This window comes from Podarcis filfolensis (assembly GCF_964270895.1).
Source record: "Podarcis filfolensis genome assembly, chromosome: 9".
NCBI classification, from domain to species: Eukaryota; Metazoa; Chordata; class Lepidosauria; order Squamata; family Lacertidae; genus Podarcis; species Podarcis filfolensis.
In genome coordinates, this window is record NC_139610.1 from 74,377,632 (window position 1) to 74,399,163 (window position 21,532).

General features: G+C 45.8%; 1 protein-coding gene across 3 annotated transcripts; it reads right to left on the reverse strand.

The window, feature by feature from the left end:
* Positions 1-2,351: 2,351 nt before the first annotated feature.
* Positions 2,352-21,526, reverse strand: LOC310742394 (C-type lectin domain family 4 member D-like). 3 transcript variants are annotated; one of them, XM_083571856.1, is made up of 9 exons: positions 21,414-21,526; positions 20,443-20,514; positions 18,082-18,171; positions 16,733-16,852; positions 15,380-15,478; positions 12,616-12,702; positions 8,249-8,400; positions 6,539-6,654; positions 2,352-2,630 (listed from the first exon to the last, which is right to left on the reverse strand). In XM_083571856.1, the coding sequence occupies exons 2-9, from the start codon at positions 20,453-20,455 to the stop codon at positions 2,459-2,461; spliced, it is 849 nt and encodes a 282-aa protein (XP_083427982.1). In that variant the 5' UTR covers positions 20,456-20,514; positions 21,414-21,526; the 3' UTR covers positions 2,352-2,458. The 3 variants fall into 3 exon arrangements, with proteins under 3 accessions (XP_083427982.1, XP_083427983.1, XP_083427984.1); XM_083571857.1 differs by having other exon boundaries at positions 6,576-6,654; positions 21,414-21,499; XM_083571858.1 differs by lacking the exon at positions 6,539-6,654 and having other exon boundaries at positions 2,475-2,630; positions 21,414-21,499.
* Positions 21,527-21,532: the final 6 nt, after the last annotated feature.

Here is a 21,532-nt window from a genome sequence, read left to right on the forward strand (position 1 = left end):
AGCAGCAGCAGCAGCAGCAGTCCTTTATGGAGCCTGTTGGGCCCCGCCCTAGGCCAGGTGGTGAGTGACAGGACTGGGGCCCTCAGGCGCTCAGCAGGAGAGTCTATCATGTCTATAGAATGCTGCAGGTATCCGTTAAAGTGTACAGTGGACGCTTGGGTTGCGAAAGTGATCTGTGCGGGATGCACCTTTGCAACCCACAGCATTTGCAACCGGCTTCTACACACACGCGGGTTGCAATTTGGCACTTCTGTGCATGCACAAAGCGCAATTTAGTGCTTTTGTGCATGCGCAACCGCCGAAACCCGGAAGTAACCCATTCCAGTACTTCCGGGATTCGGTGGTCTGTAACCCAAAAAAACACAACCTGAAGCAGCTGTAACCCGAGGTATGACTGTAGTGTGGTTCTCATTAACACAATACATTCTTTAGTCTTTAAGCTGCCAAAATAAAATGTATTGTTTTTAGTGTACAAAGACTAATAAGGAAACTCTGAAGATGTTTTTATACTGCTAATTCCTTCATACTCGACCATGATTTTTTTTAAGCAGTTAAGCAATCACTGGTGTGTGTGTGTGTGTGTGTGTGTGAGAGAGAGAGAGAGAGAGAGAGAGAGAGAGAGAGAGGGGGGGAGACAGAGTGAGTACAGTCATATCTTGGTGGTCAAACTTAATCCCTTCTGGGATAATAATAATAATAATAATAATAATAATAATAATAATAATAATTTATTATATATACCCCGCCCATCTGGCTGGGTTTCCCCAGCCACTCTGGGTGGCTTCCAACAAAATATTAAAATACAATGGTCTGTTAACATTAAAAGCTTCCCTAAACAGGGTTGCCTTCAGATGTCTTCTAAAAATCTGGTAGTTGTTTTTCTCTTTGGCATCTGGTGGGAGGGTATTCCACAGGGCAGGTGCCACTGCCGAGAAGGCCCTCTGCCTGGTTCCCTGTAACTTGGCTTCTCGCAGCAAGTGAACCGCTAGAAGGCCCTCGGCGCTGGACCTCAGTGTCCGGCAGAACGATGGAGGTGGAGACGCGCCTTCAGGTATACTGGACCGAGGCAGTTTCAGGCTTTAAAGGTCAGCACCAACACTTTGAATTGTGCTTGGAAACGTACTGGGAGCCAATGGAGATCTTTCAAGACCGTTGTTATGTGGTCTCGGCAGCCGCTCCCCAGTCACCAGTCTAGCTACCGCATTCTGGATTAGTTGAAGTTTCCGGGTCACCTTCAAGGGTAGCCCCACATAGAGCGCATTGCAGTAGTCCACGCAGGAGATAACCAGAGCATGCACCACTCTGGCGAGACAGTCTGCGGGCAGGTAGGGTCTCAGCCTATGTACCAGATGGAGCTGCTAGACAGCTGCCCTGAACACAGAATTGACCTGCGCCTCGATGGACAGCTGTGATCTCTCTGAACAGGGTGACTGGGCAGTAAAATAGCAAATGCATTTCAGTGTAAGCAAGTTCAGGGGTGGGGAGTGCTTTTTCACATAGTGCAGTTAAACTTGATCCCCCTCCCACAAGAAGAAGGGGTGACTGTCAAGCTTAGATGGTTTTGAAAATGATGTTCTGGCCCTCACTGGATGAAGAATTGGAACTTGAGGTATGGCTACTGCCAAAATCATTCAAGCCGAGATCAGTGCAGTACAAAGGTGAAAGAAAGTTCCAAGACTCAGCAGATGTGACACATGGCTAACAAGCTAAGATCTTGATCCAACAAGCAACCCCCTGCCTTATATGAAAGCAGAGTAGGCACAAATTTAGCACTGCAAACAGGCAAGCAAACAGGAACTCGTTCTGGAGGGCTGGACCTGATCTGTCTGGCATCTCCATGACCTTGGTGAGAGTGGCAGCTTTGAACCAGACTGAATGCCCAACTCCTGCTGAGCGGATGGGCTAAGGGCAAGCTCTAGCAGCACCAGAAGGGGGGTCAGGATTGGAGGCGAAACTGGCACAGGAGGTGTGGGTGGAGGGGGCGCAACATGTCTAGGTGACATATGAGAGGATAGAGAGGAGCACTGGTACTCTTCCCAGGATCTAACTCCCTCCCAGGGTGATGCATCTCTCTTGAGGACCAGACAAGTCCTACTGGTGGGCTTCTCATTGAGGCGTCTGAACGGCCACTGTGAAGACTGAATTTTGGACAAGTTTGTTTGGCCTTGCAGGAATATTCTTATGACAGAGATTTTTCATGTGCCTGGTAGGTCCAGCCTGTGCAAAATATTTTCCTACCTTGAACCCATTGGAAGTTAGAGAAAGACTATTTTGCTTGAATCTGGGGGATGTTAACCTATGATATCGCAGTAATTGTTTCATGCCCTGTACAAAATACTGTAGGAAATAACTGTTGGTGCACATTTTCAATTTATTTCAACAGATGGAACTGTTCTTCATTTTACTGTATCCAGTGTTATCTGACTGCTTTTCTGTAGGGATGGTTGATTCCTACATCTTAAGGCATGGCACCCATAAACTTCGGATCAGGTGACTTCTTACAAACATATTTTGTTTGCAAAAAGCAAGGATAGTCATGCCAGCAACTTAGCAGTGGACACACCTTGCTAATTAAAATACAGTCTTCACCCGTTTCGGCATCTGGCTGGCCAGTGGATCTATCCCAATATCTGAAAAGAAGAGGCAACACTAATTAGTACAGGAAGGATACTTATTTCATCTCTACCTTCCAGCATTATATAAATGTTAAAAACACACACACCCTCTTTTATATTTGTGATGGTTTGTTCAAAGGTTGGTTTCTTTTCTCAAATCATTCCCAAGAGTAGGATCAGAACCACTGTAATACATTGTCCACAAGGTCACACTCCTGTCTTGCTCAGCTGACTCAGTCCTGTTGCCAGGCCTGAACCCAGATTGGAACAACAATTACTATTTCTATTGTTGTTGTTTTTATATTTGTACCCCACCCATCTGACTGGGTTGCCCCAGCCACTCTGAGCAGCTTCCAACATATATGAAAACATAATAATCTAGATGATTTGTGTTCTCCCAAGAACGTGTGCAGCTGTCCCACCACAACCCTCTCCAGCACCTTCCCTCAAAAGGGGTATTTGTGACTGGTCAATAGTTCTTCCTGTCTTTAATTACACAACCTGAATTTGCCAATATGTGACGGAATCCCACCCCACAATAGCAACTGCTTAGAAGAGCCCTAACTCAGCATGTTTGACATGGATTAAGGAATGGATAGTATTAAAAAAACCCGCACTAGATAGTTGGATCTGGAAGGATATGGTTGCCACGCATATCTGTGATATGAAAAAGTGAAGGTCCATAAACGGCTTTTTCCCCCAGCCAGAACTTAAGCAAACTTAGTTTTGGCACCTCTCAGGTGGGTGCCTGTCAGAGAATTGGAGGCAGAGAAGGAGGAGAGGGGGGAGAGAATGGGCACTTACAGAGATCCTGTGCCTTTAATTAGCAGTTGCTCTTCGGAGGAGGAGGAAGAAAACAAAGGGCTGTCGGGAGAGAATGAATCTGAGAGGGGAGGGCCATTTCCAGGGCCCAGCCACACTCGGAGCAGAGGTAGAAGGGGGTCTGGGATTAGGAAATGGATTTGCTGGGGGAAGAAGCGGAAGTTGCCATTCAAGGCAACTGACTGATCATGATGGTGTCGTTCTTTGAACTCTTGTAAATACTTTGAAGCTACCAATAAATCACTGTAAAAATGGCTGGATTCCCAGATTGCTTATCTCAGCTAGCATTCACAGCACTTCTCTAACAGTGCCATTTCCATTCTAAGAGAAGAAGGGAGGTGGTCAGGGTGAGTTCCAGCACCTCTTTGTCTAGCATAAAGACTTCTTAAATCACTCTGTGATGAATTTATTTGGATTATGGACCAGGTATAATTATCTCCTTGAAAGGAAAACACCACTGTGGTTATCCCCCATAGAGGGTTGTGCTCAAAAAGAAATATGAAGGAGAATTGGGGGGCTTACAAAGATATATTGTTATGCTGAAAACAGTTATAAGCTTAAAAAAAGAAAAGAAAAGCAAGACCTGGCGGTGGGTTGGTTTCAGTATCAAGTAAATTAACTATTTAAGAAGGATGTGTTTTATGGTACTGAATGGGGTTGCTTGACAGTAATGAAAAACTGATTTCTAAAATATTATTAGAATGGGACACTAAAGATGAATTGGTTAAGGCAACAATGACACAGTGGGCCAAAAACCTAGGTCATAATATTGCTATGGCTACTTGGGATAAGTTATGGAATTTGCGGCTTGTTATACATTAAGAGAAAACTATCTTAAAATAATGTACAGGTGGCATTTAATGCTAAATAAACTTGCCAAGATGTATAAAAATGTGTCAAGTAAATGCTGGAGATTTAAGCAGGTAGATGAGTCTTTCTTTCATTTGTGGTGGTCATGTAAAAAATATAAAGATTTTTGGAAAATGATTTTAATGAAATGAAGAAAATGTTTAAATGGGCTATTCCCCAAAGACCAGAAGCTTATAATATATATATTATAATCAAATCAAATTGCAGATAGGTTTCAAGATAAAAGCAGCGGAAGAAAAATGACCAAAAAGTTGTAAAAGAGAATTTTTCATAATAGATGAAAATATAATGCAGTAGAAAAGGTCTGAACAAAAATGCTGTTGTGGTGAGGGTGGGAAGTCAGCTAAAAAACAATGTATTTTATTTAAAGGTTATTGTGAAAATATGTGATATAAACCCTAACTAGAGCTATTTTTCTAGAAAAAGAGTTTGCTGGCTCTTACCATGTTCTTTTAGAATGGCAATGGCGACCACCTGAGAGTGCCAGAAATGATTTCCTGTAAGTTCCCCCTGAAAAGAGCCCTGGTGAGTTAAATAGACAAACACAAAAAGAGGCTGCCAGTCTGCCCTCATGTAGGAAGTGAAGCCAAACATGCTATTTGGAAACAGTCCTGCAGTTGCTGAGAGGCTCCCTCAGGCCACACCGTAACCATCCGTGTTTGTATCTGACCTTGTTTCCTGAGGGGTGTGTATACTGGTGTCAGAAGCAGGGACACATGATCTGAACCACCGAGGTGTGCCAAGGTCTTGACCTCATATGCCCATCTAATGTTCGTATACACCTTGTCAAGAGTATTTTCTCCCCTTGTTGCACACTCAATGTGCTGATGGAATTTTGGGAGTACTGCCCTCACATCTGTGTGATTGAAGTCCCCCGCAATAGTGTGCACAGCCTCCGGGTATCTGCTCAATTTAGCATTGATGTTTTCATGCATACTACTCATGGCCCTGCATGCATTTGCAGTTGGTGCTATGTACACCGCTGTTAACACCACTGTTGTAAATTCCCGGGGAAGATAGAAAGGTCTGCATTTAATTGTCACTTTCCATTTATAACTTCATTTTTGTTTCTCAGAATCTCAGCTTTATCATTTAGTTGCTTCATTTCTCCGTACATTTGTATAGTGGGTTCTTCTATTTCATCAGATGTTCCTTCTAGTCTTGACATAGTTTCATCTAGATCCTCTATGTCATTTCTTATTCCACTTTTCCATTTCAATAATCTCTGGTTTACTTTCATTCCTCATTTCACTGACTGCTCCTTTTAATCTTTTCCATTTTTAATCTATTTTTCCCCCCTTCAAAGTTTCTATTTTTCTATTGAGAGACTTTGTTTACTCTGCTATCATCTGCTTAAGAGCAGTCACAGAAAAAGGAGTTTCCAGCTAAACATCAAGAAGAACTTTCTTACAGTAAGAGCTGTTGGACAGTGGAAAGGCCTCACTCAAGAGGTTGTGGACTCTCCTTCCTTGGAGGTTTTTAAGCAGAGGTTGGGTGGCCATCTGTCATGGGTGCTTTAGCTGAGATTCCTGCTTTGCAGGGGCTTGGACCAGAAGACCCTCAGGGATCCTTCCAAGTCTAAGATTCTATGATCATATGGTGTTCTCAAAGTGACCTGCAGAGATTCATTGATACTTGAGACACTGAGACTTGAGAATTCAGCTTCTGGGTCCCATGTATCCAGGTCTAACAATGTCTGTGCCCCCGATCAAACATTGCCAAATACCAAGTATTAGTGTGTGTCCTTTTGGAGTGTTTCTGATGTGACTGGGCAGTAAGAACACTACCAGCCCACTCCTCATTGACAGAACAGTTAAAAATGTTTGCAATGGAAGAAGAAGAAGAGTTTGGATTTGATATCCCGCTTTATCACTACCTTAAGGAGTCTCAAAGCGGCTAACATTCTCCTTTCCCTTCCACCCCCACAACAAACACTCTGTGAGGTGAGTGATCAGGGCTGAGAGACTTCAGAGAAGTGTGACTGGCCCAAGGTCACCCAGCAGCTGCATGTGGAGGAGCGGGGAAGCGAACCAGGTTCACCAGATTACGAGACTACCACTCTTAACCACTACACCACACTGGCTCTCAATGGAAGCCTGTATCTTGTGAAAAACAAAACCAGTGCTGGATTCTAGATTCAAAGAATATCAGGAGCTCTTGTTTTTTTTTTTTTTAAAAAAAGGAAAAGGAATGCAGTGCAGGAGATAAGGAAATTTTGTTCACAAACTCACGTTACTTTAGCATCCGCACCATTAACCCATTCGACACCATTAGGTTTCTTTGGGTTCTTCTTGACGCCAATCCAGAAATTGTGTTTCTTATTCCTAACTTCTGTATCTATATAGATCTTCAACAGAACAGAACAAATCAGACTCAAAGTCTTTACTGGGCATGTAGGGCTATAAACGAAATTGTCATGTTTAGGAATGTTAGAGAATTCTGCTGGAAGCAGAGGCAGAAATTGCTACTGTTTACTTATTTGTCCTGTGTATAGCTTGGAAATTTATTAGGTAGTTATTTTCTAAAATAAAAAAATCCATTGTTCACCATCTAAGTCTCAAAGCAGCTTACAACAATAAAAACATACAAAATAAAAAAATTAATCATAACTCTCAGGAATGTAAAATCTCAAAAATGTAACCAAAAAACCTTATACAGTGGTACCTCAGGATGCGAACGGGATCCGTTCTGGAGCCCCATTCGCATCCTGAATAGAATGTAAGCCGTGACTGCACGGGTCGCGTTTTGCTGCTTCCGCGCATGTGCGCAACATTTTGAGCATCTGCACATGCGCGAGCAGCGAAACCCGGATGTAACGCGCTCCGTTACTTCCGGGTTGCCGCGGAGCGCAACCTGAAAGCGCTCAACCTGAAGCACATTCAACCCGAGGTATGACTGTAAAAGATCTGAAAAATATCTGTGATTCAATCCAAATATGATAGGTAATTGCTGCTGCTGCTGCTGATTTCAATCTGGAAACAAAATATATTTGATTACATTTCCCCCAATTGAATTACATTTCATCTGAACTGAAATAAATGGAGTGGAATAATGTAATGAGGACATAATTTGCGTAATTATATAATAGTTTAAATTACTCAAGCCCATCAATAAGTGGTGCAATGTTTTGTTGTCAGACTTTGTGTGGCTTGGTAGCAATGCTTCTGAATGCCAGCTGCTGGAGAATGTGGGAGGGGAAGAGTGCTTTAGTGCTTGGATCCCACTCATGGGTTTCCCACAGGCATCTCTTTGGCCACTATGACAGCAGGATACTGGACTAGATGGGCCATTGGCCTGATCCAGCAGGCTCCTCTTATGTTCTTATGGGTTGTAGATATGCCATTCTGCATATCTATGTTCCATTTGTGAGTCCTAGAGCGTGAAACAGGCACCACCAAAAGTGGAGAGAAGTGAAATTGTCTTGCATCCCTGGCTGCAGGTGACATTTATAGGCACTGAAAAGGAATAAAACTCATATGTATGGTGCAGCTGATCAATGGGACACAGTACAGTAGTGGGCAGCCTGAGGAAGCTCCATCAGACCTTGATTCCTGCCCATAAACCCTAGAGTGAGAGGCCAGGGTGAGGCCAGCAGGCTCAGGGGACCTTCTTTGTTGGGAGAGATGTTGGAGTCACCTGTGAGTTTGCTTGAGTCCTGGGATGGTGGGTTTACTCCTGAGAGAGTCATTAGACTAAGAGGTCTTCACTGTAGATAAAGGGATTAGCAAAATTCCAGTTCTGATATCAGTATATTTTTATTAGTGTTGTATGATCAATGGTTTGATTTTATACTTTTGTAATATTTGTGTTTTTAATCTGCTCTGCCCTGTTTAGAGATATTTCTGTATATTAAGCAGTATAGAAATGGTTTAAAGGTAAAATAAAAAATGAAACCATTAGCCTGTGCAAGATTATTCCTAATTTGTATGTGTCCAGCTCACCTGTTCTTCCTGGGTTGTAATGGAAGCCAGATGGGTATTAACCTCCTGACATCTATTCACAGCAGCTGGCCATGATACTTTGTCATTGGAAAACAAGTAGATGTTCCATCTAAAGACCCTCCATCCTGAATTAAGTTTCTGCCGAATATCATCTTTGATCCAAGCCAGAAAAAGAGCAAAACAGAAGGAGATTTAGTATGTAGTAGGTCTGTGCAGATTTTTCTTGTGCTTTTCTTCTAAAAATAAATTACAAACTCAAAATGAATTACATGCATCTATTTCATTACAATCTCTCATAATGTATTTAAAGTAGCAGCTTATAAGTACATGAGAAGAGCTCTGCGGGATCAAGTCAAAATGGGCCCATGTAGGCACTGTGGTCTAAACCACTGAGCCTCTTGGGCTTGCCAATTAGAAGGTCGGCGGTTCGAATCCCCACAACAGGGTGAGCTCCCATTACTCGGTCCCAGCTCCTGCCAAACCTAGCAGTTCGAAAGCATGCCAAAAAGTGCAAGTAGATAAATAGGTACCACTCCGGCGGGAAGGTAAACAGTGTTTCCGTGCTCTGCTCTTGTTTCACCAGAAGCGGCTTAGTCATGCTGGCCACATGACCCAGAAAAACTGTCTACAGACAAACACCAGCTCCCTCGGCCTGTAAAGCGAGATGAGCGCTGCAACCCCAGAGTCGTTCACGACTGGACTTAACTGTCAGGGGTCCTTTACCTTTTTTAGTCCAGCAACCTGCTTTCACAGCAGCCAACCAGATACCTCCATGGGAAGCCCACGTGCAGGATCTAAGCACAATAGGACTCTCCTCAGTTGTGATTCTTAGCAACCGGGCCTCAGAGGCATCCCTACCTCAAGAATGTGGCCCTGGTTTCACTATGGAATGGCATGGTGAACTGGGCAGCTGCCATTATGACACCCAAGCCGCCTCTCCAGTGTTGTGGAGCTGACTGGTTCCTTGGTATTCTGGTGAGCTTTGTGCTATGAAGCGAGCCAGATGAAGACTAGAGCACAGGTGGCTCAATATTATTTCTTCTTCTTCTTCTTCTTCTTCTTCTTCTTCTTCTTCTTCTTCTTCATTTGTACCCCACTCATTTGGCTGGGTTGCCCCAGCCACTCTGGGCGGCTTCCAGCATATATAAAAACATAACCTTAAAAGCTTCCCTATACCGGGGTGCCTTCAGATGTTTCCTAAATGTTATATACAGTAGTACCTTGGGTTAAGAACTTAATTCGTTCCGGAGGTCCGTTCTTAACCTGAAACTGTTCTTAACCTGAAGCACCACTTTAGCTAATGGGGCCTCCCGCTGCCGCCGTGTCACCACCACGCAATTTCTGTTCTCATCCTGAAGCAAAGTTCTTAACCCGAAGTACTATTTCTGGGTTAGTGGAGTCTGTAACCTGAAGCGTCTGTGACCTGAAGCATCTGTAACCCGATGTACCACTGTAATTACTCATCTCCTTAACAACTGACGGGAGGGCGTTCCACAGTGTTGGCGGCACTGCTGAGAAGGTTCTCTGCCTAGTTTCCTGTAGCTTCACTTTTCACAGTGAGGGAACTGCCAGAAGGCCCTTGATGCTGGACCTCAGTGTCCAGGTAGAACAATGGGGGTGGAGACACTCCTTCAGGTATAAAGGACCGAGGCCATTTAGGGCCGTTTAGACTTGCACTGAAGTCATCCAAACACTGCTTGGAGGACATAACCATGCCAACAATGGACCGGTGCAAGCAGCAAGGAAGGATCATTGGGCAGCTTGCACTGCATTTTCTCTAGTGCAGGGGTCAGCAAACCTTTTCAGCAGGGGGCCAGTCCACTGTCCCTCAGACCTTGTGGGGGGCCGGACTATATTTTGAAGGGAAAAAAAGAAGAAAGAAAGAATTCCTATGTCCCACAAATAACCCAGAGATGCATTTTAAATAAAAGCACACATTCTACTCATGAAAAAACATGCTGATTCCCAGACCGTCTGTGGGCCAGATTTAGAAGGCAATTGGGCCGGATCCGGTCCCTGAGCCTTAGTTTGCCTACCCATGTGCTAGTGACTATATGCCTGGCCACTTGCCTCGACTTCTGTCCCTCTTTGCTTCTTATATCTAACAGAAAGTGGTTAGTGCTTCATTGCATGAGGGGATGGTCCCTGCTGCCTTGAAAGAGGTGGTGGTGTGACTACCAGTGGCATAGCGTGGGGGGTGCAGGGGGGGCCGGCCGCACCGGGCGCAACATCTGGGGGTTAGGGTTAGGGTGCGCAAATCCACGGGTTAGGGGGCGCAAATTACTTGCCTTGCCCCGGGTGCTGACAACCCACGCTACGCCACTGGTGACTACTCCTAAAGAAACTAGTCATAGACCCCTTAGACCAGGGTTTACCAAAGTTGGGTCTCCAGCTGTTTTTGGACTACAGCTCCCATCATCTCTAGCTAGCAGGACCAGTGGTCAGGGATGGTGGGAGTTGTAGTCCCAAAACAGCTGGAGACCCAAGTTTGGGAAACCCTGCCTTAGACCTAAATCTATTCTGACCCATCACAAATACCTTTGGGGGTGGGGAGTTAGGGGGAGGTGATGGAAAAAATAGTGGTGAGGCAGCTACAGGGATTCTTGGATGACACAGATTTAGATCCATTCGAATCTGGATTCAGGCCTGGTCATGGGACAGAGTTACCCTTGATTACATTGAGGGATGACCTCTGCAAGAGAACAGGACAAAGGGAGCACAACCTAGTTCCCGCTTCTTGATCTTTCTGTGCTGCAGTGGTCCAGAGCGTAGCATTGATCAAGTGCTTTTTTGCCCTCATGGTGGTTATTTTTTATTTATTTATATTATTTATTCAATTTATATACCACCCATTATCAAAAGATCCCAGGGCAGTGTACAACATTAAAAACACATTACAGAACAACAGTAATAAAAACATAATTTAAAGCATACTGAGAGACAGTCTAGAAGAAGAGAAGAAGAGTTTGGATTTGATATCCCGCTTTATCACTATCCTAGGGAGTCTCAAAGCGGCTCACATTCTCCTTTCCCTTCCTCCCCCACAACAAACACTCTGTGAGGTGAGTGGGGCTGAGAGACTTCAGAGAAGTGTGACTAGCCCAAGGTCACCCAGCAGCTGCATGTGGAGGAGTGGAGACGTGAACCCGGTTCACCAGATTACGAGTCTATCGCTCTTAACCACTACACCACACTGGCTCTAATAATAAAGCCTAATAATAAAACAATCATAATAACAACAGTCCTCTAACCCACACTTTCACGAGCCACAGATTATTTAACAGCCATAGGCCTGGATAAAGAGGAATGTTTTTGCCTGGCGCCTAAAGACATGTAATGATGGCACCAGGTGAGCCATTCTGGGGAGCCACCACAGAAAAGGCATGTTTTCATGTTCTCACCCTTCGCGCACCTCTGGGATGGGGGGGACATAGAGAAGGGCCTCAGAAGACAAGCTCAGGGTCCGGGTCAGTTTGCATGGGGAGAGGCAATCCTATTGAAGTCCTGAGCCATGCAAGGCTTTATAGTTCAACACCAACACTTTGAAATGGGCCCGGAAACTACTCAGCAGCCAATGCAGTTGTGCCAGGATTGGTGTTATATGCTCAAACTGTCTTGTTCTGGTGAACAATCTTGCCATTGCATTTTGCACCAGCTGAAGTTTCCAAACAGTCTTCGGAGGCAGTCCCAAGTATAACACATTGCAGTATTCCAACCTAGGGGCTACCAGGGCTTAGAATGCAGAAGTCAGGCTATCCCTGTCCAGATAGGGATTTCAGCTGGGCTGAAAGAAGGCACTCCATGCCACTGAGTCCACTTGGACCTCAAAAGACATGTGGTTACACTATTGAGTGCCACAGTGCACTATTTTAACCCCAATATTATTCAATGTTTATATGAAGCTGCTGGGAGTGGCCATTTGGAGTTTTGGGGGAAGGTGCCATCAGAACACTGATGACACTCCACTCTATTTCTCAATAACACATGAATCAGCAGAAGCTACACAGGCCTTTGACTGGTGCGTGGACACAGAGATGAGATGGATGAGAGGAAATAAGCCAAGCATGAATCCTGGGAATACAACAGCACTGTGTGGGAGTAGTTCACTTGGCCACAAAATTGGTACAACTTCCTGTCCTGGGTGGAGCTGCAATCCTTCTAAAGGAGCCGGTATGCAACTAGAGGTGCTCCTGGATTGAGCTTTTTCACTAGAAGTGCCTTTTACCAGCTGTGCTTGGCCTACCCCAAGCAGCCCACCCCCATACATTTGAGAGCCATGTAGAAAAGTGACCTTCAGGAGGTGGAGCCTAAGGGGAGGCTCCTTTTCCACTCTGGTTCTTCATCACGATGGTCTCAGCATTACTTACCAATTTCAAGTTGCAGTTCTTCATTGAGCATGGTCAGATTGACAAAGTAGTCTGATAAGTTCACAACCATTGCAAATTTCCCATAATCTAAAAGGTTTACAAGAATCCAGGTCAAGATCTTAAATCGCAATCTATATCTATTTCAAATCATCTCCCTACATTCTGCCATGCAGGGGAGCATCAGGGTTAATGTTGCATTTTAATCTTGTTTTTTAAGTTGTATTTCAATCAACTGTTTTTATACCTGGTGTTAGCCGCCCTGAGCCTAGTCTTGGCTGGGGAGGGCGGGGTATAAATAAAATTTATTATTATTATTATTACTATTATTATTAGGCCCATGGGCACATTTGCATATGCTGAGAAAAATCAGGACACAGACCTTGAGCCTCCGTCCCAAAGTCTGGGAAGCTTCTGCCCACCTAGTCCAGCATCCTGTTCTCACAGTGGCCAACAGTGGGAAACTTGCAAGCAGGATCCGAGCAGAAGAGAACCACCCCCTCCCGTGGCTTCCAGCAACTGAGATTCAGAATCATTGCTGCCTCCAAGTGTGGAGACACAGCAGCGTTAGAAATCAGCCAGGCGCTGGGTGCATTTTACACCATTTGCAACCAAGTGAAGATGCCCGGATGCCAGGACGGCACCTGACGTCTCCACCATCTGGAGGTGCATGCCTGGGGAAGAAGATGCGGTGCTCTGACAGGGTGCAAGAGCTAACCCACCTCCTTACCAAAGCTGGGCAAAAGCTGCTCATGTTTTGGGAAGGAGGTGGGAGAGCTCTCGCACCCAGCCAGAGCATTGCGCCTTCTTCTTTAAGTGCTTGCAATGGTTCCCATGTTTCTTTGGGGGAAGTCAAGCACTTTAAATGTGTGCGGAATGAGCTTTAAATGTATGTAAGGTAAAAGGTAAAGGTAAAGGTAAAGCACCCTGGACAGTTAAGACCAGTCAAAGGTGACTGTGGGGTTGCGGCGCTCATCTTGCTTTTCAGGCCGAGGGAACCAGCATTTGTCCACAGACAGCTTTCCAGGTCATGTGGCCAGCAAGACTAAACCACTATTGGTGTGGATATGACCTTGTGCTCCTCACCAGCCTAAGTTGAAGGGCTACTACTTTGACGGGGCCCCTGGCACAGTTTTCAACCCAGCCTTGGCCATCTCCTATTTTGAGAATTCAAGGACCAAATGCCCATGTGTGCATGTCAGAAGAAGCATGCAAAGCCCAGGGGAGGCGCAGGTATGGTGAACACGGCCAGGTGCAGCTTAGAGGGACCTGGAGCAAAGTAGCCTCTGGTGAGCCTCTTACTCGGTCAGGGTTATTTGGTTGTGGGACGCATTAGCACCAGTCTAGATGCCTGCTTAGTGTCACACAATGCTCACAATATAGCATCACTCTCAGGAACTGTAGGGAATTAATATGGCACATAGATGCAGACATCTGGTGCTGCTTTGATCACTGAGCTGCAGGTGACTCTGGTAGACCCTGAGGTCTTAAGCAGTGATTTCTGAGCTCCACAGGGAGCCTATATAAACATAAATAGACAACACTCCCCCCCAAAAAAGGCTGCAACATAGATAGATAGATAGATAGATAGATAGATAGACAGATAGATAGATGATAGAGATAGAGATTTTGTTTTTTTAATGTTGAGTCAGTCCATTACAGGATTTGTGACAAAAGTCATTTCCAGCCTAAGATATGCCTGGGATTCACTTCCAGACCAGCGCTGTTAGCTAACGGGTCACAGTCTGCACTCCTGTCAGCTTGAGGCAGAGAAGCAGCAGGATAAGATTATAGAGCAAAAGGGGAAAGCCGAGGCGTGGCTACCCCAATGCTCAAGAGCATGGGTAGGCAAACTAAGGCCCGGGGGCCGGATCCGGCCCAATTGCCTTCTAAATCTGACCCGTGGACCATCCGGGAATCAGTGTGTTTTTACATGAGTAGAATGTGTGCTTTTATTTAAAATGCATCTCTGGGTTGTTTGTGGGGCAAAGGAATTCATTATTTTTTTCTTTTCTTTTTTCAAAATATAGTCCAGCCCCCCACAAGGTCTGAGGGACAGTGGACAGGCCCCCTGCTGAAAAAGTTTGCTGACCCCTGCTCAAGATGCACACCATGCTGACCCCCAGGATGCAGGCTATGCTTCCGCGGGTCGCGCTACGTCCCCAGGAAGCGTGCCAGCCCTGCCCCCGCCTGCTGTCCGCCCCCCGGTGCCAGAGCATGAAGCGCCGCCACTGATGATCAGAAGAGCCTAAGGATGTCTGATTGGTTTAGAATGACAACTGTGGGTTGCAATTGCTATGGGAAGTCTGATATAATTAATTGGTTGGTTATTTGTAATCACGTGTCTAGGTTAGAAGTGTGCAGGAGTAGATGCTTGTGAAGATCATTTCAGCCTCCCTCAGAATTTTTAGGAGGCTGACCCGATGGACTCCTTTATTCAGTAAAGTCTTATCTTTTCACTTGGAGCCTCCAACCCTTTCTTTCGGGTTTCTGCGAGGGACATATCCAGCCTAGGAAACTTTTTTAAAAAAATCTATAACACCATCACATTTCACTGGCAATCTACCCCTTTCCCCTGCAGCCTTTATTCCAGCTGAGCAATTGGAATAGGCTTTTATTGTGAACCACTGCTATATTTTTATGACACGGTGGTGTATAAACATTTTCAGAAATGAGAAAATACTGGGGGAAATGACCCTAAGCAGTGTTGGGGAGACACTTGCAGAGAAAGAAGCTTTCTGAAAACTGACCAAAACACACTGCTTACCATTCAGACTGTTCCACTTTGGGTAGTAGGTATTAGCAAAATCCCGAACCTTCTGCTGTGCTGCTAACACTTGCGCATGCTTTTTATAATTGAGAACATCTAGAAAGAAAGAAGGAATGAAAGAGTGGGCATACCAACACACTAGTTTTATGCCAGCTGGAAGTGTAGCTCTACCCTGTGTAAGTATACCTGAAGGGGCTTGCATGTGGAGCAGGTGGAAGGAGGAGGAGAGGTCAGGTCAGGGCAGCAAAGGGGGCCAAGTTGTGGTGGAATTGCATCATGCTAGACTGATGGGCAGTGGCTGAGGAGGTGCACCAGCCAGAGGGAAGGAGGAAGAAGAAGAAGAGTTTGGATTTGATATCCCGCTTTATCACTCCCCTTAAGGAGTCTCAAAGTGGCTAACATTCTCCTTTCCCTTCCTCCCCCACAACAAACACTCTGTGAGGTGAGTGAGGCAGAAAAACTTCAGAGAAGTGTAACTAGCCCAAGGTCACCCAGCAGCTGCATGTGGAGGAGCGGGGAAGCGAACCCGGTTCCCCAGATTACAATTCTACCGCTCTTAACCACTACACCACAAAACTGGAGGGGGTAAGGGAGAGGTTGTTCCTTCTCCCTTCTGCCTGTTGCTGTTCACGCAGGGCCAGGCTCCTTGTCAGTCACACCAACAGCAATGCAACCACCATTTGGGGTTGGCTGAGCTCAAATATGGGGAAAAACATGTCCCGTTTGAAGTCCGAACAGGACAGGGGACTCTTTTGTCTAAAACAGGGGCAATGCCATTTTTCTAGGGACAGGTGGTATCACTGCTGATTGCAACATGAATCTACACCTGCCTAGTTCTGGGGTTCGCAACCTACGGTCCATGGGCCACAAGAGGCCCACAGAGGTCGTTTAACCGGCCCACAAGCCACCTCCGAACCGAGCCGCCCAGTCGGCCTGTCCCCGCGCACTACGCTAAACTGGCGCAGTGTGGTGCGGGGACTCACTTCCGCAGTGGCAGAAATCACGTCTGCACAGACAGAGACGCCCGAAATCACCGGCCCACAGAGGGATCTCCGCTGGAGTGAACTGGCCCAGGCAAGTTAAACCTTGCTGACCCCTAGCCTAGTTAGTCACTAAAAGTCTTTGAGCTATTCAAGGGCAACACTGAAATGCCATTGAAATCACTGTGTGTGCGTGTGCGTGTGTAAAATTGGACTCTCATCTCGTTCACTGAAATCAAAGGGAAGATAAGGGGCTTCTTCTTGATGCCATTCTTTTCTCTTTCTTTTTTAAAGGATTCTTTACACTGAAGTTAAACCAGCTAAGGCAATGGGGGTGGGGACGTTCCTTTGCTAGAAGAGTTAAACTTACACACTGTGACCAATGCAACTGTTCCGAGGAAGAGGACCGTGGCAGCGCATGCGGCGGCAGCTTTACCCACAGGGGAGTTGACCCATGTTACTCCCCGTTTCCAAAGATCGTCGGTCTTACCTTAAGAGGACAAGAGGACAGAAAACCTCACTTTTACCACCCCGCAGGGAAGCGATGGGCACAGTCAGTGCAAAGCAGAACTCCACACCCTGCCCACCATAGTGATGACAGGTGGATGTGGCTTTGGGGGGGGGAGCCATCTTGAGCAAAACTGGACTCCTTGGTGGGCCAGGATTGGCCTGCAGGCCAGAGGTTCTGCACCACTAGTTTAGGGGGACACCTGGGCTCTCAACAGCTTTCTCCTTGGAGAGCTGACTAGGCGCCCAATAGGTAAGCAGGATCACAGTCCTCAGTTGCAGGCAACTCCACAGTGGGCCAGGAAGCCTGCACCAAATCCTTTGCACTGCACAACATGCACTTACTTGGAGTCTCGATACCTGCCTCCTCTTAGCAAAAGCAACGCTCCCACAGTTATCGTCATCTCTGACAAACCTTCCTCACAGAGTTGCTATGGTGAGAAAGGAAAAGGAAGAGTTGTGCACATTGCCTTGAAGTCCTGGGAGGAAGGACCAGATGGAAAGGAGGTGAATGGCTTGGAAGTCTGTGACCTACAGCGCCAAATCCATTATGCGCATGCACATGCACACACGATTGTGGGTTTGATTCCTATATGGGCCCCCTGCAAATTCCTGCATTGCAGAGTGCCAGGGGTGGGGTGGGGGTTGGACTAGAAGATCCTTGGGGTCCCTTCCGACTCTATGACTCTGTGATTCTGTGTGACCTTTTTCCAAGGACCTCAAGACAGTGAACCTCATTCCTCTTCTTCCTGTTAATGATTACAACAAGCTGTAGGCACAGGCAGCTTTTTAAGCAGAAGCTCAATGGCCTTCTCTCATGGATGCCTTAGCTGAGATTCCAGCATTGCAGGGGGCTGGACTAGATGACCCTTGGGGTTCCTTCCAACTCTATGATTTTATGAAAAATGTTAAATGTCAAAGAAATGATTGTGTAGATACCCTACCTCATATTCCCATACTGTAATATGAATTTGGTCAATTTTCTCCCTCTCTCTCTTAAACAATATATCATATATTTCGGGGGGGGGGGATAATATAGGATGGCAGTTTTAGCAGGAAACATACCATGACTTCCCTTTCGGAGATTGTAACATGTGGGACACACCTGCCTAGAAATACACTTTCTCCCATCTATGCCTCCCTACCCCACAATTGTTTTTCTTATGGTGCCCCCACTGGAATTTCCTTCCATGTGCTTTGGAGCATACAGACCCTTGGCTGCTGGTTGTGCTGGTGCTTTCTTGGCAGCAGTTTCGGGCTTTTTACGTTGCGGGAGGTTCTTTTTCCCTTTCCCCTTTTTATCTGAAAAAGAGCAATGGAAGCTTAACGTATACATGCTTATCAATATGGAGCCGCAAACAGCAATACCTAAACAATACCATGAAAGTTACATAGATAACAAAATACCCTTTAAACCAGGGTCAGCCTGCTCATTGGCCCTGAGGAGGACATCGGCTCAGGTGGCAGCCCTGGGCCCCCGAGGAACATGCTGCTCACTGCTGCCCAGGAAGAGCAGGGTTACCACTGCCTGATCCTCTCCAGCCCCCCTTTCCCTTCCCAACCACCTTCAGCACCATAGGGTTTTCCCAGGCCACCTCCAGTTGCCTCTGATTCTTCCCCTGATTCTGGACTGCTCTCTGCCACAGCCTCTTCCTGCTCACTAAACCTTGTTGCCTCTTCAGCTTTCAAGACCTCCTTCTCCCCGTCTGCTCCCTCTTCTCCCTCTGACTGCTCATCGTCATCCCACCACCAACCCCCTGGCTCTGAGTCTTGTTCCCTTGGCAGTTCATTAGTTGGTACCTCCCGCCACCCCTCTGCATCCAGTCAGTCCATGACAGTCCCCCTCCCTGGGGAGTTCTACCAGGGCGACACTGGGACTCCAGTGGACTGGCTGCAAAAGGAAGGGAGTGCAACTTGTACAGCACGTTGGCAACAAATATTCACACAGTTGTTCAAAAATAATTTCACACCATTTATCAAATATGTGAGAAAGAGACAATTGCTTACAAAGTGCCACGAAAACTTACAAACTACCTAAAATAAAGTGAACTTGCAATATCAGATTTTACTAGGTTCTTACAAATTCTTGACTCAGATATTCAGTCTTGTATGCTTAAGCCAAGAAATTGTGTCTTCAAAGATATTTAGCACTAGTAGACGCATCAAGATGGCCTGAAGCTCAACATCAAAAAAACTAAGATCATGGCCACTGGGCCCATCATCTCCTGTCAAATAGAAGGGGAAGAAATGGAGGCAGTGAGAGATTTTGCTTTCTTGGGCTCCATGATCACTGCAGATGGTGACAGCAGTCACGAAATTAAAAGACGCCTGCTTCTTGGAAGAAAAGCAATGACAAACCTAGACAACATCTTAAAAAGCAGAAACATCACCTTGCCGACAAAGGTCTGTATAATTAAAGATATGGTTTTCCCAGTAGTGAAGTATTGAAGTGAGAGCTGGACCATAAAGAAGGCTGATCGCCAAAGATTTGATGCTTTTGAATTCTGGTGCTGGAGGAGACTCTTGAGAGTCCCATAGACTGCAAGAAGATCAAACCTCTCCATTCTGAAAGAAATCAGCCCTGAGTGCTCACTGGAAGGACAGATCCTGAAGCTGAGGCTCCAAGACTTTGGCCACATCATGATAAGAGAAGACTCCCTGGAAAAGACCCTGATGTTGGGAAAGATGGAGGGCGCAAGGAGAAGGGGACGACGGAGGACGAGATGGTTGGACAGTGTTCTCGAAGCTACCAGCATGAGTTTGACCAAACTGCGGGAGGCAGTGGAAGACAGGAGTGCCTGGCGTGCTCTGGTCCAGGGGGTCACGAAGAGTTGGACACGACTAAACGACTAAACAACAACAATGTTTAAGCCAAGAAATTGTCTCTTCAAAGATATTTAGCACTAGTAGACGCATCAATGGCACGAGACAACTGAAGAAGCCCATAAAACTGTGCTCAGGGAGTGTGCTATCCGCCAACCCCAACAAATCGGCCCGACCGGGGGCAAAACAGCAGCCCCTCAACTGCATGGACTGCTAGGGTGAAACGGGGATAGAACGCTGACACCCTATCATCTTTATTACTTCATACGCTGCTTCATCAGCACCTCACAGATACCGGGAACAATGTTGAACTTATCCTTTTCTTGAATCTCCTTGGACTTATTTTTTAAAACAAGAAAAAAAACAAAAAAATGAGTGTAAAATTATTTTTGAACAACTGTGTGAATATTTGTCGCCAACGTGCTGTACGAGTTGCACTATCTTTATTAATGGCACAGGTTGCATTTTTCTAGCAAGAGTAACAGGAAGGGAGGCAGGTAGGTGGGGCTGGTTGAAGGCAGCCCGGTGTTGGTGGGGAAGTGGCCCGTTTGCCTTAAAAAATCAGCTTCCTGGGGGCCCAAATGGGAGCAGAGAAGCTCCAACTTAGCATTCTACTAGCACACCCCTCCCTTGAGAGGCAATGGGGCAGAAGGGAGTCACCACCACCTCCTCAGGGAGGACCTGCAGCCAGAGACAAAATGACCTGCTTGCCTGTGAGAAGGAAGAGGGAAAAGACCAGAAACAACTTACCCGCCTTTGCCATTTTAGGTTGTCATTTTGATTGCTGTCTCTGAGTGTGGATTGTTGTTCTCTATTCTTTCCCTACAATCACATAATGTGGGCAGGGTATGGAGTGGAGAAAGAATATCTTAGGACAAATGCAGCATTTGAAAACCGGTCACATGAGTTCTCCATATGTCGCAAAGTTGGCAATAATAATAATAATAATAAAATTTATTTATGCCCCGCCCTCCCCAGCCAGAGCCGGGCTCAGGGCAGCTAACAACAATAAAATTACAGTAAAATTACAGTAAAAACATAATGGGGGAGGGACCAATTTAAAATACAGGTTAAAATGCAATTTAAAATGCAGCCTCCAAGATGTGCTATTATGTCTCCCCTCCCCTTTGTGCATACTTCAAGCAGCTGGTAGAGTCTGAAAGATATATTTGAAGGGAAAACCTGCACCTTGCACTCTTTTAACTGCTGTAAATTAGCTAGGGAGTTGGCCTAAAGAACTTTCAGGATCCTCCTCCTTCAATTCTATGGGCTGCATTCAACTGAATCCTCAAGAATGGAGCAAAGATGGGAAGGAGAAGGAAATGAGCAAACTCGTAATAAAATAAGATAAAGGAGAGCTGGACAGTGGGCAGCACTCTGAAATGACTCCTGACCACTGGTCCTGCTAGCTAGGGATGATGGGAGTTGTAGTCTAACAACAGCTGGAGGCCCAAGTTTGAGAGACCCTGATGTAGACGATGAAGAAGTACAAAGAAGAAGGTAAGAAATACAATATAATCTAATGCCTGGTTGCATTAAGAATCATTTAGGGAAATTTAATGAAGGCAAAACAATAGAATTCTTCATTCAAAGATGCAGCACAAAGATGTTACTGAAAAACTTAACATGGGTGCCAGTTCTTTAAAAATCGGTGTGACAGAACCTAAGCATATCTCAATCCTAGCTCTCTTGCCTCTTTCCACCAGGTGTTGCTCACTCACCTGGCTGTCTCCTGGGGCACCTCCTCACTTCCCTGCTTAGTCTTTCTTCCTCTTTTCCAAGGGTGCATGAGGGGCCAAGCAGAATGGCTCCATTGTTGAACTGGCAGAGCACTTGGCCA